Genomic DNA, 19,008 nt, shown 5'->3' on the forward strand with positions numbered 1-19,008 from the left:
TAATAAGAATTTTATATGCTTGAATTTGAATAATTAAATCTTAAACTTTATTTATGATTTAAAAAAATTAATTTAATTATCTCTAATTATTGAATTAAAATATTTATTTAAAAATAATTTACAAATTGACAATTAAATAATATTTTTATAAATATTATTGTTGGATCAAAAAATTAATTTTCAATTACTAAATTATCTCTATTTTAATTAAAAATGCCTATACTAACCCTAATCCTTTTCCTCTAAAGCAAGACACACTAACCCTAACTCACATTCACCTTCCCTCACTCCTCACATTGTCGCCGCACTCCTCACACACACAACACTACACACAGCAACACACTCAGGAAAGAAAGAAAAGAAATTAAGCTAAGTTTGTTTTATTGAGCATAAAGTTAATATTAATGGTTGTTTCTTAATTGCTAGTTGGTTTATTTTGTTAGCATGTAAAGTAACTGGGAATTTCAAGTTGATTTTTTCAATGGATGTCTTAGTGTTTCACAAAATGAGTGTTTAAATTATGGTAATATTCAGGGACAAAATTTGTTTGATAACTCGACTGAGGACATTCTCGGTGGCAGCTGACTTGGAAATAAATTCCACAGCTTGTCTAAGAGCCAAGTCCTTATGAGTTTCTCAATAGGTAACGAGAGAACAAACAATGTTGCTAAGATCAAAGTTGTCGTATGTTTTGTGTTGCATGTTTCTCTTCTATGCTTCTTGTAGTTTGCATTTTGTTTGATGCTAATCATTGTTCTTCTGATTACTTTAGCAGCTACATGTTGATTGAGAATGCTACTTGCACTACTACATTTTAAAGATTTAGTAAGGTTTCTCTTTTAACATTTGTTAAAGTATTAGTAATTGTCATAAAATTAAATATTAAATAAATAAATGTTAGTAAATATATTTAATTTTTTAAAAAGTGTTACCTTTTTCTAATCACTCATTCACATTTACAGAGACAATCAAAACTCACTGCTCACAAAATCAAAATCTTTCACTTCTCAAATCCAAATCTTGCTTATTGTTCAATCTAATCACTTATTCCTTCATGCGTTTGCTTTGATCTCGATTTCATTTAATTTCAATCTCAACCTGGCTCTTGTTCGATCTGCTCTCATTTTCTTCTCGATCTTGCTCTAGCTCGATCTCGATTCTCGATATCTCTCTGGTGAGGCTGCAATCTTTGAACTCTCTCGATTCTCCTAAGTCATCACTATTTCTTTGTCCTCCTCGTTGTAAGTGTCTCTGATTGCTGCTTGCAGTGGTTGTCGCCGTCGTCCTACAAGTAGGTCATCCTTCGATCCTCAATGTGTTAATTTATGTTACGAATTCATGGCCAACTCCTAATTTAGTGCTTTTTAATTCTGGAATATGTTAATATATGCATTGATTTTGATTATAAATTATGATTACTGTAGTTGATTTTCAGAAAATTAAATTTCCTATGTTTAGCATTATGGAATTCAGACAAATTTTAGTCTAAGACTTCTGATCTCTCCGTTTTTCATTCCTCAATTCTTTCAAGGGCTTCAATTCACTTTTTTTGGGGAGATTTTCTAGGGCTTCTTCCTCTGAAACTATTGGAAGATGTGGTTTCGATTCTTCGAATAAAGTTCAAGGAATTGTTTCTTCGAATAAATTAATTTATGCATTAACATTTGGGGATCTTTGACGAGCCTTGCAGGAGGTAAAAAAAGCTGCAAAAGCTACTTCTAAAGGTGGTTGTAGTCATTGACAATTTTGTTGACAATTTTGCATTTTTTCTGAATATTTCAAAATTTATTTTATTTATGTATACTACTATAAAGTTTAAATTTTAGCTCATCTTTTATTCTAAATCTTGAAATTGTCAGTGTTCTTGTTCTGTTAATTGGTTTTTAAATGAGAGGTATGGTTTAAAATAATTGTTGCTTCACAGTTTTCACTAGTTTTTTGCCTTTGCATAGTTTTTGAATTGTAAATTAAGGTAAACTCTTGCTTTGAGCAATCCTGGGGGCTTTTTGTGCTTGCTACTTTCTTAGAAGCATAAGTTTTTAGCTCTCAATTATTTTTTCTAAATTTTTTAAAACTGAAAGACTGTTGAAATTTGATTAACTTATTTTGACTAAAAGAAAAAATTTGGAGTTTCATGTTTAAATAGGCCAAATATATCAGATAGTTAAATTTTTTTAGTTACTTATTCAGGTATTCTATGACCTTCATGTGGCCAAATATATTAGATAGTTAAATTTTGCCAATTTCATTGTGCATAGAATGATAGAAAGAAAAGTAGGGTGGAATTGGAGTTATTTCATGTTGGGGGAGGAACGGGTGAAGATTTATTTTGGGAAAGCAATTAAGCAAAGCAAGAATGATGGTTTTTTCTGTAAATATTTTATCGCCAAAGGTAATGGGGGGTGAAGAGTAGAATTTCTTTTTTTGGGGGAAGCTTTTTCTTTTAGAAAAATCAAGGCCGTTATATATGCATTGATATATGGGGAAGAAAAAACTATCCTAAGGTCTTTGTATAGTTTTATATTTAACAGATTATTATTATAAATTACTATTATTATTGTTATTGTTATTGTTGTCGCATCTATTCCTCCTGTATTTTACTAATCTCATTTGATTTATGTCTAATATATACATGCACTTACATACATGAATTGGCATGGTACAGGACTAAACTAACTAACTCATTGCATAACTAATGTGGTTAATTATCTATCTATCATAATTACACACCTAAGCTAATATCTCGCAAGTTGGAGTATACAAATTGTATATTCCTAACTTAGACATAATAAAGCAAAATTGAGGAGATATGAGAGCCTTTGTGAGGATGATTTGAGAAAGGCAGATGCTGCAGCTAAGGAACTCTTGGACAGGTCTGTTTCTGAACAAGTATCATGCATGATATAACTGTAAATTGCTTTAGTCTGATGGCATGAAATATATTTGAAAATGATTCATAATTGTTGAGCAAGTTGCAGATTCTTATAGAAGTCTATTGTTTAGAGATATAAAATTGTTTTTGTTCTTTCATGTATAGTTCTTGACATAGAATTAGAGCCGCTACAAGAGAGGAAAGCAAGAAATGGCTACCTTGGACAAAAGACCTTCTGCCAAGTGGTGGCTTCCTCTTGAAGCTAATCCTGACGTGATCAATCAGGTTACCTCAGCTAATCTATTATATATATATATATATATATATATATATATATATATATATATATATATATATATATATATATATATATCTCTGTTTTTTCTTCAAAAGAGGAAAAAGTTTGAGTTAATTGCATGAATTTCAGTTCCTATGGTCTTGGGCTTCCACCAGACGAAGCTGAATCCTGTGATGTTTATGGCTTAGATGATGACCTTCTTCAAATGGTTCCCAGCCCTGTTCTTTCCGTTCTTTTCCTTTATCCACTCACCTCTAAGGTTCACATTTTTTTTCAAAAAAAAAATTATTTGAGCTAAATTCTGTGCCATTAAGTTTAAAAAAGGGATTCTATACTATTATCTTGTTCATTTTTGCTACTTCTGATTTTATCAGACTGAAGAAGAGAGGTTGCAACAGGAAAATGAAAAAAGGGTAAGTGGACATATCTCCTGGTATGATTATTCCTTTTTCCTTCTGTTCTTTGAGAATTTCTTTTCGCAAAATTGGATAATGGAACCAAATAATCTGAATATTGGTTAGAATGTAAATGTATGATATATTTGGTCACTGATTATGTAGCTGTTGTTCTGGTGTAGGAAAATAGTAATAAAGTGTATTTTATGAAGCAAACTGTGGATAATGCTTGTGGTACAATAGGGCTTCTTCATGCTCTTGGGAACATAACTTCTGAGATCATGCTTGGTAAGCTTACTTCGTTCACAGTAGTTGCCTAGTTATAGGATTATTGGTGCATTGATCTACTGTTCTTTCTCCAATGCAAGTTATTATTTCTTCCTGCCAATGCTTCCTTTCTTTCTTTCTCAAATTGCACAAATAATAGAGATTGACACTAATGGTTATCCAAATATAATGCTCATTTGCCATTTTCATACATTTATGTGTTTCAGCGTGGTGTATTTCTCGAGAATGACAGAGAGATGTAAGTTGCTCATTCAGTGGTAGCAAGTGCTGGTGATACAAAGGTAGTTTTTCATTAAATTGATAATACATGGGTCATGGTTATGTGGAGTATGATATTGATAAATTAGTGATACATATTTAATAAGATAAGGACCACCTACGCTGTCTCATCAAAAGATTCTGCATTTTGTATTCTATGAAGAAATAGTTAATGCATATTGCAATGAAACGTTGGTTATGCAATGGAGCACAGTGGATGTAAACTACCTGATTTGGACGGCATAAGATATGGCGTATGATAAATGAAACTTTTTCACATATTGAAGTTATCTATGAGTAGGTCAAAATGTAGAATCTACTTCTCTAGAATTTCTGATAGGTGCTTTTTGTTCTCACTATAGGAAGTACTAAAGATCCTTGTTATAATGCAGCACACGCCGGATTCATGTCAGGAATGACCGTAATAGAATCTGTGATTTTATCTAATCTAGTGTGGTCACTCAAAATATTTCAGAGGATTATAGAGAGGAGTCCCAAGCAGTTGAACACGTGCGTCGACTATTGAATATCGTATCCTGCACTATAAGATTCTCCATGCTGTTTTTGGCTTAATATGTTTAATTGCATAAGAAGGCAGTGATGGATTTTTTGCAGGTTCCTGGTCTCTGCGTGCCCCAGGAAGTTAGGGAGACTGAGTTAGTGCTTCAGATTGCCAATTACTCATATTTTATGTACTATGTATCACTTTTTCTTTTCTTTTTTATATAGAATATTCATAGAGTTTAAGTGTTATAAGTATTTTTTTCTCATTTTATTTGCATCACGAAACAAACTTGTACAATGATTATTGATTAATGAAAGAGTATATAAAAATTTTATTTTCTGAATTTGTGAATTTAATGAAATATTTTATGTTGTAGTAATTAATTTTAGTATATTTATTCTTCTTTATCTCAAAATCTGAAAGGTAATATTCTTTTTTATAATCTAGATGTGCAAGCAGGTCCATAAGTGGGTTGGTATTGATCTGGGTCTGCTGCCAAAGTCTATGACTCACGCAATAGTTATTTCTGGTTGTGTAAGCAGCTGTTTGGTTGGGAGGAGCGGGAGAATTGACTTTGGCTTTGGCGCCAACTTGTTTTGGAAAAGCACAAGTGGCTGGTTAGCTTGGCTGTGTCTTAAGGAGACTCTTCCTACTGCAATTTTTCGCTTCAAAAGAGGGATGTCATCATCGGATAGGTGCCCAAGATGCCTTTCTAGCCAGGAATCAGTTTTACATCATATTCGGGATTGTCCAAAAGCCCAGCTTGTATGGCATAGGTTAGATATTTCTTGTCATCCTCTGGAATTGAAGAACTGGTTTATGTATCATAGCAGAGAGCATCCGTTCAGGTTCTTTTCGAGATTTTGGTGGATATGGCGAGTAAAGAACAATGACATCTGTAATCCTCATGAGATTTAGCCTCTGAAAAAGGTTATTTGTCTAGCATTAGCTTCAGAAAAGGAGTTTAGGAGTAATTTTGAATTACAACTTATGTCCCTCCCTCTATTCTAAGTGGTTTTTGGAATTCCCATTCATTGGTACTTTTAAGATTAATTGTGCTGCTAATTATCCTAGTTCTGGTGATAGTGTTGGTTTTGCTTGCACTATTGGAGATTGTAATGGGAGTTGGCAAAGGGATGTTTGGGAATGATTGGGAGTAACAGTATTCTTCAAGAAGAATTATTTGCTATTTGGAGAGGATATCTCTTAGTTTGATATATATGTGGGTCAACGAGATGTTATTTGCAAGACAGATTGTGTGAAAACGTTTAATAATCTTGTTACTTATCACTAAGATGATTTTGGATTTATTGATTCATTGGTGCTCAAAATAAGAAATATCATGCATTGAAATTGGCATGTTAATTTTCGTTTGATTATGAAATATACAAACACGAGACGGTGGCAAAAATCATGACAAAAATAGTGATAAAGTTATAACTTCATTAGATAGAGTTTTTTTTTCCTTAAAAGAAATTTAAAAATAGTCTTAAATAAGATTGTCTCTTTATTTAAACAGTTTCTTTATTTTTTTAACTTATTTAAATTACCAAAAAAAAAATCACTCATACAAATATGTACGTGAAATTATACACTTTAAATCTCGCACTTCTTTTTTTCCCTATTGTTGCTTATATGTGCTGTGGTTTTTATTTCTTTTTTCTTCTTTTTCTAATTTTTTTATATTTTTTATTTTCATCTTTTTTTAATTTTGTGTCTTCCTATGTTTATATTAAAAAATAGAGGATTTCATTCACATACATTGGTTTTTAAATTGAATTATACGAAAATATAATACAAAAATCATAATACCGTTGATTTTATTGTCGGAAAAAATCCGAAGAAAAATGGCCGACTATTTGATGTATCATGTATTCACAAAATTGTTACCTTCAAATTTTTTTCTAAGTTACTTCTCACAGTGCTATTTTGATGATTATTTATATTTAGATAATTAAAATATGATTACTGTAAGATTTTTTCACACAAAATTCGAAGATAATTAAGAAAAATATTTTTAAAAAATTTGAAAAATTTATATAAAACATATATTTCTAAATTTATTTTTAATTATTTTTTATTTAAACAATGAATAAATAAAAAATATAATATTTATTTATTTATTACAGATATAATAAAACCATCAACAATAGTGCTAAAAAAAAGTCAACAATAATCAATCTGTCAAATGTACAAAATGAAAAAACTATAATAAATGATGCCCTAAACAATCAAACCAATGTCCAATCGATCCAAATAAAAGCACTACAATCGTAATATTTATGCCTAATTGTGTAACACCAATTAATTTAATATTTAACAATTATATAACGATTAAACAATTTAACAATTTATTTATGTATTTAATACCTACCATTTCTGGTGTTACAAAACTTCTATAATCTCTCACTCTCATCAAAATATAAAGAGAAAATTCCACTCCCCTCCCCTGTGAGATGCTAAAATGACACTCTCCTCCCCTCTATTTTATAAATGTACATTTTTCTCCCTTCTAACTTTTAGAAAACCTCATTTTTAATCCATTTTAAACTTTTTGTGTTAACTAATGTTAACTTTATCTATTTTTTAAGAAAAAAAATTATTTTTTTAAAAAATATTCATTAGCAAAAATTTTATTTTTTATTATTAAATTTTGCTTAATAAAATATTTTTTAATAAATTATTTTTTTATTGATTAAATTGTATTTTTAAAAAATTTAATAATTATGTTATTTTTTTAAATACCCTTTAATAATTTTTAATTATTAAATTATAATTTTACCAAAATTTTTGTTAACAATTTGTTTATATTTTACTATTAATTTTTCGATATCTATATATTATTTTAACATTAAATAAAAAATTTTAGTAAGATTATTTTTCAATATCAATAAATATTAATTGTTATACATATTACCAGTGGTAAGATTTTTTATTTAATATTAAAATAATATATATTAATATAAAAAAATTAATAGTAAATATAAAAATAATTGTTAACAAAAATTTTAGTAAAATCACAATTTAATAATTAAAAAATTATTGAAAAATAGGTATCTTAGAAAAAAATAATTTAATTCTTAATTTTTTTGAAAATATTTCGTTAAAAGTATAATTTAATTAATAAAAGAATAATTTATTAAAGGATATTTTGGTAAGCAAAATTTAATGATAAAAAATAAAATTTTTGTTAATGAATATTTTTTCAAAAAATAATTTATTTTTTTCATAAAAAATGGATAAAGTTAACATTATTAACACAAAAAATTTAAAATGGATTAAGGAGGAGGTTTTTTAAAAGTTAGAAGAGAGGAAAATGTACATTTATAAAATAGAGGGGAGGGGAGTGATATTTTAGCATCTCACAGGAAAAGGAAGTGGCATTTTCTCAAATATAAAAAGAATATAATGAATTCATCAAAGCTAGAGAGCTATTACATTTACATGCATAAGCATAAATTGACATAGTAAATTACAAACTCACAATGACTAAATCAAACTATACATAACTTTTAACAATACAAGTAATAACAATAGTATTTCATAAAATAATTTTTAAAATTTAAGTAAATTATTATTGACATGAAGATAATGATCAATTTGAATATTTATTAATATATAAAATTGTATTAAATTTTTTAATTTTTGATAAGTATAAATTAATCTTAAAAAGTACAACAAAATACTCTTAACTTTTAAAAATTACAAAAATAAACATATATTTACTAAATACAAAAAGAAATTATTTTTTAAAAAATACAAACATCTTTAAAAAAAAAATAACTCCACTAAATTAATGCTTAATTATAGAAAAAAAATTATTAACATAATACATGTGAGCAAACCATAAGTACATGTATTAATATTTATTTTATTTTTATGTTTTGTAATAAGTCCTACGTCATCCCGTTGAATTTTTGTTAATATTTTTGTAAAATGCAAAGATGCAAAAAAAAATAATTTAAATATTCTTTCTCTTCTAAGAAAGCTCATCTATAAAACAGTGAGCTATCATGAACAGTAAATAAACTGGTAGTGGTAACTAACAATTTATTTATTCAAACCCTCTAGTCGTACACTGCACTTGAAAATCTATCAGTTCGTGATTAATAATTCACAAATTATACATTATATGTGACCGTTAGCTTTTTTTTTATCTCAAGCAATTGTCTATTTAATTTAGACCAAATAAAAAATAATTTATTTAAATGGACAATTATTTGAGACAAAAGAAGGTAAAACCCATCATTTGATCCTCTCTCATACATATTACCACACCGAATTTCATATCAAGAATTCATAGAAGAAATTCTTGAATTTCTCCATTTCCTTAGGAGGAAGTGCCACTATAATATTAATCCCATTATCAGTGCCATCGCTGCCAGCAACAGGAGGAAATAATAGTATAATGTCCTTTCTATGGTAAACCACGGGACAACAATACCTTGGCTTACCCCAAGGATACTCCACCTCTTCAAACCCTAATCTCCACCATGAAGACACCAAAACTTCTCCACTTGGAAATCCATTGTGCAACTCTCCCCAATCTATAATAGACCTCGCATACTCATCATTCATTCTCTTTGCACCCTCACTTACCATCTCCACCAACTTCGCAAACGACCCCTTCTCTAGTACCTCGCATTTTGCCGTTGCGTAAGCGGTTAGAACCGCGTTACCCGCGTAGGATTTTGGCAATGGAGGGCTCAGCCTTGACCGAATATCAACGGCATAGAGTATGGTGGACGACCTATTAGGATCCGGCGGCGAAAAGGATAGAGCTTTGCACCTCCAGACAAGCGCGGTAACAACGTTAAAGCCGGTGACACGGGAATTTACATTACTATCCTTGGCTTTCTCCTTGAGGCGGTTGATGTTATCAGTGGTTAAATGGAAGACTTTGAAGTGGAGTTCCTCGGAGGAGGCTTCGAAGACGCCAGCTTCGGCGCTTGTGGGGAATTCTCCAAGGTCAAGCATCTCGGGATGTGGAAAGGTGACACGTGGTGGAGATCGTGCGGCCAGGAGGTGCCTGTCGTGGGAGGGGATCACAGGCATTCGTTTGTTGGAAGCCAACGCGGCAAGGTTGTCTAAGAAAGTTTTGAAGCTGAGACCATCAAAGGTTGTGTGGCTTGTGGTGAAGCCAATTACGAATCCCCCACACTTGCATGATGTTATCTGTATACACCATTATAAAGATCAATCAATCTCTGGAGAGTACTAGTTACTATCTTTACACAGTTAGTAAAACAAAGAATTAATCATCAATTAACAATATATTTATATTTATAGTTATACTTATTGGTATATTTTATAAATAATATGCTCAAATTATATTTAAATTTGTAATTGAATTTCGCACATGATAAAAGTATAAAAATATAAGTTAATAATTTATTTTTTTTGTATTTATAAAATATTTGATTTACTACGAGTGTTTTGATTATTTTGTTGAAACATATTTGATTGTTTTGAGAAGCTAATCATTTTATTAAAAGAATATGTTAAATAATTTATATAAATAATTGAATATATTTGTAGAGTATTGTTTGTCTGTATTTTTAATAAGAATAAATGATCATTTGTATTCACAAAAGATGAAAATATTGACATATACACTGACATTAGATCGAACCTAAATTTGTATCCACGTAAGATGTCTTCTGTGTGACAAAAGTATCCTATATGGCACTCCAATTCTCTAAAGATAGGATACTTTTATCACATTGAAAACATCTTGCGTTAGTACAAGTTTAGTTTCGATTTAATATGAATACATATACCAATATTTTCATTTTTTATGGGTACAAATGGTTATTTATTCTTTTTAATAATATCACTTATAGACAAATTATGAAAAAATAATAATAATAAAATAAAATATGAATTAATACTAGTTTTGTTTAAAAAAATAAGTGTCTATAATTAAATATAGTGATTAATCTATTGTTAGTTGAAAAACGTCTCGTAAATAAAATAACTAAACCAATATTTTTTATATTTTTATACTTAAAAGACAAAATTATCGATATGATATCTAGTTAAAATAAAAAGATAAATCTCTTTCTCAGTTTCTAACTAGTTACTAAATAAAGTAGTTAATTGTTATTGTGCTGAAGCACTAACATTTATTTTCCTACTTCCACAGGGGAAGTACTAATATTAAATTAAAAACAAACGAAAGAGTAAGAAGAAGAGAGCTCAATGTCATGATTCAGGAGTTCAATATCACTTTCAACCAACCTCCTCAAACTTTATTGTCAAGCTGATTTTTCGGCTACCTAACTTTTGATAAACATAAAATAATTAGAGCTTCCCCATATAATGTTGTAATTAAAGGAGAGTTCAATATATGAGGCAATTCTTCCATTCATATTAAATGTGGTATTCCAAAACACTTATTTAACATTATTAATTATTTTATAGATTTTATTCAAAAAAATTCATTAAATTAAGGTACAAAATAGAAAGTTTTTATTAAAAAATTAAAAATATTTGATAACAAGAAATATAGTAAAAAACAGTTAAAATTTTTTATTTAATAGTTATTAATTATTACAACAATTAATAAATATTAAATAAGACAAAATTTAAACTTTTTTTTAATATTACCAAAAAAAATATAGTATACATACACTCAAATGATTATAAGACATAAAATATAAATATTATCGTTGTTTAAGACAATAATTTAAGACATACACTCAAACGATATATATTATCATTGCCGATATTGTTTGATATGGAAATCTATCCATACATGCATTATTGCACAGAAATAAAGGAAATGATTTAAAAATGAATAAATGGTGGTTGTTAGTAGCTAGATAAATTATTATTAGAGGATACATACGTTTTGTCGGTGTCATGCATGCATACATATATATAGAACGTGATACTACTAGCTATTCCGATCATATCCATTTGTATGTAAAAACTGAAAAGGGAAAAAAAATAATAATCATAATAAAATTATACTTCATTTCTTTAATGCCTGAATTGTGGACTGTAAAGCGAATTTGCTTTCTTGAAGAGACATGAAATGCATTTAATTCACACTACTTTCATAATGTAGTGATAGCTCAAATAAAGAAAACACTAACTCATGAAGACTCACAACTACATGAAAGCCTTCTAATTCTAGAGTTCTTTCTAAAATGGAAATCTTAGATAGAAAAAGGATATAGGTGGGTGATTTTTTCTTGGAAAAAGGATTTATCATTTAAAGAATAAATTAAAAAAGGAAATCTTTTAGTGTAGGAAGTAACGGTTTCAATTTTTCATACACATTAAATATATCAAGATCTTTTCGTAATCAAATTATTTTGGTAATTAAATTCAATTAAATTGGTTAATAGTTTATTAGTACAATAGAAATAAAAATCAGTTGAATAAAAAAAACATATAAGAAAAAAAATTGGTTGAACTTGATTAAAAATATAATTTGTTTATCAAATATTTCTATCATATATAAACCAACATAAAATTTGTGGTGCACGGAAATAGATACGATCTTTTCTATCTTTTATTTACTTTTACTTTATAAGTAGTTAGTTAATTTCTTTTTTATCATTCTTTTTCTTTTTACTTTAACATTTTTCGTTATTGGATTTTTTTAAATTTATTTTGGTTCTCAAAACTTTTTTTGGTAAAAGTTTTTCTTTTTTATTTTTTTTTTTACTTTTTCAGGCTCAGGAGACTCTACTCTATACCAAGGCTGTCTATTTACGTCTTTGTCCCAGTCAACAATCCGAGGCTTGGCTGGTTCTTTTAACCGAAATAAAATTTCGTTTTTGTGTTCAAGTTTTAAGAAATAATTTAACGAACAAAGGTTACAAAAGAGATAAAATAATAAAAGATACAAGACGATTTAATTGTAGTATAATTTGAAACATAATTTAAATTTTAGGAATAAAATTAAAATGAGTACAAATTTTCAACTTAAAAATAATTTCAAACAATAGTAACAAACATAATTAACACAAAGAAGTAGAATTTAAATTTATTTCAAAAGTTAAAAATAAAATTGATACTAATTTAATATTAAAAATATTTTTACAAAGATATTAAAAAAAACATATTTTAACTATATAAGTTGGTATTTCACTTTGAATGGTTCTATTTAAATATATGAATTGATCATGTTACAATAAAAAACTACCTAACATTGTTTGAATTGGGGTCACAACAAAATCTAAAATAATTGGTGTAATAATTGTGTTAGCACTTAGCACATAGTACAAATAATTTGAGGGTTATGATATCTATCTATTAAAAACTGTTACTTGTATCTATTGTTGTACATCTCGAATTGAATATAACATTTTACGATCATGTATATTAAAATCCGTTATTAAATTTAATTATTAATCTAAAATATATATTAAAATACAAAATATATATTAAAAATAATTTAAATGATATATATTTATATATAAATACATAATAATTAATTGGATAATGTTAAATAATTAATGATTTTTTTGAACAACATGAATAATTACCAATAAAATAAAATCACACTACACCTTCAAATTATTCACATAAATCTTAATATTAGAATAACTATTTGCACACCTAATAAAATAAACCTTCAATATATCTATTGTTCACATTATTCACCAATATTTTTTATTATCTATACTTTTTCTAACTGATTTTAACATGCAAATAACATTTTTATAACACTTATTATATTTTTCAGCATTAAAAGCATGTATACAGAGAGAAGATAAGAAAGAATATAAAACAGGGAGTTTATTCCAACATTTAATAATATTAAGAAAGGAAATTTATGCAACATGAATGTATTATTACTATAATTTTACCTGGGCAACACATAGTGGAGAATCACCATGTTTGAGGAAATCCTTAGACTTATGAACAAATTGTGCAAATGCTGGGTTTGGAAAAGCCAAGTCTCCAATCTCATCCAATCTATAATCACAAGAAGCCACAACAAACCCAGCACCTTCCCCATTGCAAATTATCTCTAACCTTCCGGTCTCGGAGTTCATCTTCATTCTCCCTCCCAAGAACTCGTAAGCTACAAGGGCGTCCTCCAGGGCGTCCTTGAGCTTCTGTGCAACCTTGGACGACGGATAATCCTTGTTCGCCGCGAAAAAATGAACCGTTTCCACGTCGAAGTTTAGGACTTTGTCTATGTTTGATAAGAACAAAGACTTGTTATTGTTATTGTTGTTGTTATTCTTATTGTTATGTGTTTCTTTGGAGGGAAAAATCATTGAAGCTTGGTGGATTGTTACTTTTAGGTCTTGGAGAAGTAGTGGTGGAGTTTCTTGGCAAGAGTTTCCCATGGCTTTTGAATAATTTGATTTTTCTTGGTGACTATCTGCAAAATGATTGAATTTGAAAATGAAGTGATGATGGGGTTTTGTGTTTGTTATTATTAATGTGATATGTGAAGCTTGACATGCATTTATAGTGGGAGTAGTGAAATCCTTGAAGCATGCACTACTATTCTATTTCTTTCTTAGGCCTTGACGTATATTATTATTGTTTTTTGTTTTTTGTTTAGCGGTTAGCTTAATAAGGTATTCATGCGATGAATGGTTGGGATTATGACACGAAAATTTTGAGAAGAGAAATCCGATTCATCAATCATATTTGTGGATGACATTAAAGCTGATCTTTAGGGGTGAAAGTTTTAGATGTTGCTGGACATAAGAGACTGTTAGGATTTGGTTGAATTAGTCCCACATTGCTTAGGATAGCAAATGGAGTGGGTGGCCTAGGCTATAAATATGAGACTAAGTTCTTCATTTGTTTTTGCACCAGTCAGAAACACTTTAAGCTTGTATCTGATTTTTCTTTTCCTCTGTACTCTTTGTTTAGAGAGTGTTGTGAGGTGTAGTTAGATATTTGCTTTGAGAGAGTGTGGGTGTACTGGGGTGCCGGTGAGAGAAAGAAGTCTATGTGTTGTAACAATTTTCACATAGTGATATTCTCTGGTTGTCATTTGACAACGGCCGTGGTTTTTTCTCCGGTAATTGGAGTTTCCACGTTAAATTCTTGTGTTGTGATTGTATCTATTTTATTTCTCTGTCAAAGGTGTTTTCTCAAGGGGGAATGGTGTCTTATTCCCAACAAGTGGTATCAGAGCTTCGGTTCGGTGGGATTTATTCTTAGTATGCTCTGTGGTTGCAGCCTAGTCTGACCTTCCACATCAGAAAAGAATTTTGTCCTGTAGCTTGAGGTTGATCTTTGGTTGCTGTTGTTGTTGCTGGAAGGCAGTGTGACACTGTGAGAGTGCAGTTTGGAAAAGGTTCTGGCTAAGGAAAGACTTGGTATTTAAGTGTGTCCATTGTGACCCACCTCTCTTTCCTGGGGACCCTTCCTAGTGCACGGTCTACAGTTGAGTTATACTATTCCAGTATACGGTTGCAACAATGTCAGGATATTCAAGTGCTGTGAAGCTTGAAATAGAAAAATTTGATGGAAGAATCAATTTTGGCTTGTGGCAAATACAAGTCAAGGATGTGTTGATACAATCAGGTTTGCACAAGGCGTTGAAGGAGAAGATCTCTGGTTGCTCTCTCTATGAGAGAAGATGATGTTCTCTAGAAGACAAGAAGTATCCTCATGGTATTACCGCACTGCCATGGATAAGGATGAGTTGTGGCAATCAGGTCCACAATTGCACACGGGCATTGGTTGGCGTTGAGATGCAAGGTGTGTGGCGGAGTTAGGTCGATGGCTGAAGAACTTCCAGGAAAAGCCAATTTGGAAGTTGCACCATGAATTTTCAGCAAGGTTTCGATCTGTACCAAGGCGAAATGCTTGGAGTGGTCTAATTCCAAGTGAGTATACTTTCATGGTGGAGTATGATAGTTCTCTGAACTATGATTGTCGGTATAGACAATGGCAGCAAAGAATTGTCGGTGTTGACAATGGAAGCTGAAGATGTGTGACTATTTCAATCAAGGTGGAGATTGTTAGGATTTGGTTGAATTAGTCCCACATTGCTTAGGATAGCAAATGGAGTGGGTGGCCTAGGCTATAAATATGAGACTAAGTTCTTCATTTGTTTTTGCACCAGTCAGAAACACTTTAAGCTTGTATCTGATTTTTCTTTTCCTCTGTACTCTTTGTTTAGAGAGTGTTGTGAGGTGTAGTTAGATATTTGCTTTGAGAGAGTGTGGGTGTACTGGGGTGCCGGTGAGAGAAAGAAGTCTATGTGTTGTAACAATTTTCACATAGTGATATTCTCTGGTTGTCATTTGACAACGGCCGTGGTTTTTTCTCCGGTAATTGGAGTTTCCACGTTAAATTCTTGTGTTGTGATTGTATCTATTTTATTTCTCTGTCAAAGGTGTTTTCTCAAGGGGGAATGGTGTCTTATTCCCAACAGAGACGACCTTTTATACAATATTACACAAAAGGTATATATTATATAATAAGAATTTAATTAATTTTGATGTATGTCAGTATAAATGTGTTTTATACGTATATCTAATTACGTAATATTATATTAATAAAAATAATTATTTTTTATATTAATTACGTAAATAATCATAAAAAAATAAAAATAATATACAATTGAGTAAAATGCTTTGTATTATCGTTACATTAAAATTAAACTCTATATAATAATTCGATAATTGTATATATAAAACTTTTAACTCATGGCATCTCTCTCTATGTGATACATAAGTGAAAAAACAAAATAATTGAATAATTAATTGCATAGAAAATTGTATTTATAGTACTAGCTAATACATATAAATTAAATTTAGTATTTCATATTATTTAGTTAATATATTTATTGGTTTATAAATTATATGAGTTCTGCTCATTATTGTCTAAAGATACTAATTAAAATTTTATTAAACTGAGAACATTTTATTAAAAATTAATATTTTAAGTTATTTTTTAAGAATATTTTATTAAAATATTTAGAATATTATCCATATAATTACTCCCTAATAGAAACCTAACATGCAAAAATGATAACAATTAGAAGTGGCAAAATTCTTCGAGACGTAAAGATTTTTACGGATATTTTTTTAGTAACAACTAATGGAACACTAAATATCCAAAAAAAAAAAGAATAATATTCGTCTTAATAAGAAATAATTTATACAGCTGGCATGCCCATTCCTAAGACAAACTGTGCAGTCTTGGATAAGTTTGTTCAGCATTATTAAAAGGTAGAATGGGTGGTTGATATAAGTAAGTAGAGAGAAGAGTGCCTTGTGGATACAGATTATCTTCTAGGATTTAAATTTTCTAAAGTTTAAATTTTATTTTAAAAAATAAAATAAAATTTTTTATTATTTATTTTATAAATAAAATCAAAAATAAATATAAATAAATAAATAAATAAATAAATAAAATTACATTTTACTTTTTAAAATATAATTTTAAAATTTAAAAGATCTAAATCCTATCTTATATGCATAATGAAGGCTAAACTTGTTGGTTGGAAACTTATTTTATTAAATTAAATTAAGCGTATATACTTATTGGAATGTGTATGTATTATAAACCTACCATTTCCGATTTCTACGGTCACCGTCATCTCTTAAATCTTTCAATTTCTTAAGTCTTATTAATAAAGAGTCCGAAGCTCATAATTAACTATATATACTAAGTCACCCTTTCTTTTATAGAAGGGGCCTACCATATTCTACCAACCCCTAATCCATTATTAATTGTTAATATTATGTTACTGTGAAAGTCGTTATCCCTAATAATTGAAGCGCTAGTACTTGACTTTTACCACCCGTTCCTCTTGTAATTTCTTTTCCAGCGATATTTTTTAATTTGATAGATTAAAAATTGATTTGTGTGATTAAAACTGATAGTTTATTAGTAACTAAGAGAAGGAAGTTGAATTTTAGTCATTTTTTGTTTAGTAATTCTTGTTATTCTTTAGAACACTTGAGGAGATATTTTTTGTTTTTGTCTCGTGCCTAATCACAAAATTTTTTCGTTTTGTCTCGTGATCAGTCAAGAGATATTTTTCAGTTTTGTCTTCTGTGCAGCAGAATCAGATATAAAGTAGAAGAGAGAGAGAATTATACCAAGATATATCCTGATTCAACTGCAAAGTGCAATACAGCCTACATGCATCTCGTCTCCATCACAATAATGATGGAATTTCACTATAATTATCATTGATTACAAATATCAATTCTTCCTAGGAACTACCCTTCCTATTCGAGACAAGTCCAGAATCTAAACCCCAATCCTAAACTTGACTTGGTCATTGACAAGCTTTCAACTGCTAAGTGCTAACCCAACTTGAAAGGGAATTCCCACAGGATCATGAAACACAACACAGATGTACAAAGGACCTCTAAGGACATCTATGGCTTTTTCTTTTAATTTTGTACTCTCTGCATTTTTCCGCTCTATGACTATTTCTTACAAATCTCACTGTTTACCTTTTTCCATGAGACTCAAGACAGACAAAATTAAACAGAAAAATAAAAAATGAAGAACATTGAAGGAGAAGAACTTCTGTTAACTTAGGTAGCTATGTGAACAATGTGCCTTGCACTCTCACTCCTTTTTTCAAGCCCTGACTGTTCTCCCTTACATAGAGGGGAAGCCTCCACGGTTGAAACCAAATAAACCAAGCTAAACTTCTTCTTCTTCAAGCAAAACCGATTCGGCCAGAGAGAGAGGAGAGAAAACCGAATGCATTAACCAACATGCAATTATCTCTGGTTCTTCTTTGGTCATCAATAATCATCAATCCGAGCCATCCATCTTGCCTTGCACTCCAAGAAGGACTCCTAGCTCTTGATGCTTCATGATGCATGACAGCTTCTCTTGCTCCAACTTCTGCCTTCTCCATCACGTAGCCACTGTAGCTACCTCCTGTGGTGGTTGAACAAAATCAGAATCAAGCCATCCTTCCAAGAATTTTCTTTCTCTGACCGAGATCTTCTCTTTTATTTTTGGTATGAAGAGGCTGAGCTTATTTCACCAAATCTTACCTTTTTTGGTTGAAGATCTCAGTCACAACATACTTTTTGTTTTCTTTTTCTTACTATCATTACAATGGTCTTGTAACTTGCTTCTCCTTCTTTTCGGTGGCTAGGCTTAGCTTTCATTCTTTCTCTGTGAGGTGACCGAAAAAAGAGAAAAGAGATGAGAGTGAGGAAAGAGAAACTTGAATAATTAATGAATGTGATAAAGTAAATTAAGATTCCCACTTCCCTTGCTATAGGTAGCGTGTAGTATTGATAATGTCCATCAAATCAAGTGTTAAACCTCTCTCATATTTCCAATGCAAGTTAATTCAAGTTAATTGAATTTGAAATCCATCACATCTTGAAAAGTGGGATCTATTGGAAGTAATAAAACTTTGCTTTCTTTGCTTAATGGTTTCGGACCAAGCATTGATCAATTTAGTAAAGATTGT

The 19,008-nt window shown here is 29.8% G+C and overlaps 1 protein-coding gene and 1 pseudogene across 2 annotated transcripts; one reads left to right on the top strand and one right to left on the bottom strand.

Moving 5' to 3' along the window:
- Window positions 1-944: 944 nt before the first annotated feature.
- On the top strand, window positions 945-4,959 carry LOC112697033 (ubiquitin carboxyl-terminal hydrolase 3-like; annotated as a pseudogene).
- A 3,835-nt stretch (window positions 4,960-8,794) lies between these two features.
- Window positions 8,795-14,224, bottom strand: LOC112697034 (acyltransferase GLAUCE). 2 transcript variants are annotated; one of them, XM_072197357.1, is made up of 3 exons: window positions 13,442-14,097; window positions 10,857-10,894; window positions 8,795-9,791 (listed from the first exon to the last, which is right to left on the bottom strand). In XM_072197357.1, exons 1-3 carry the CDS (start codon window positions 13,452-13,454, stop codon window positions 8,901-8,903), a joined length of 942 nt encoding a protein of 313 aa, XP_072053458.1. In that variant the 5' UTR covers window positions 13,455-14,097; the 3' UTR covers window positions 8,795-8,900. The 2 variants fall into 2 exon arrangements, with proteins under 2 accessions (XP_072053458.1, XP_025605799.1); XM_025750014.3 differs by lacking the exon at window positions 10,857-10,894 and having other exon boundaries at window positions 13,442-14,224.
- Between the last annotated feature and the right edge of the window lie 4,784 nt (window positions 14,225-19,008).

Source organism: Arachis hypogaea, chromosome 6, assembly GCF_003086295.3.
Source record: "Arachis hypogaea cultivar Tifrunner chromosome 6, arahy.Tifrunner.gnm2.J5K5, whole genome shotgun sequence".
Lineage (NCBI taxonomy): Eukaryota > Viridiplantae > Streptophyta > Magnoliopsida > Fabales > Fabaceae > Arachis > Arachis hypogaea.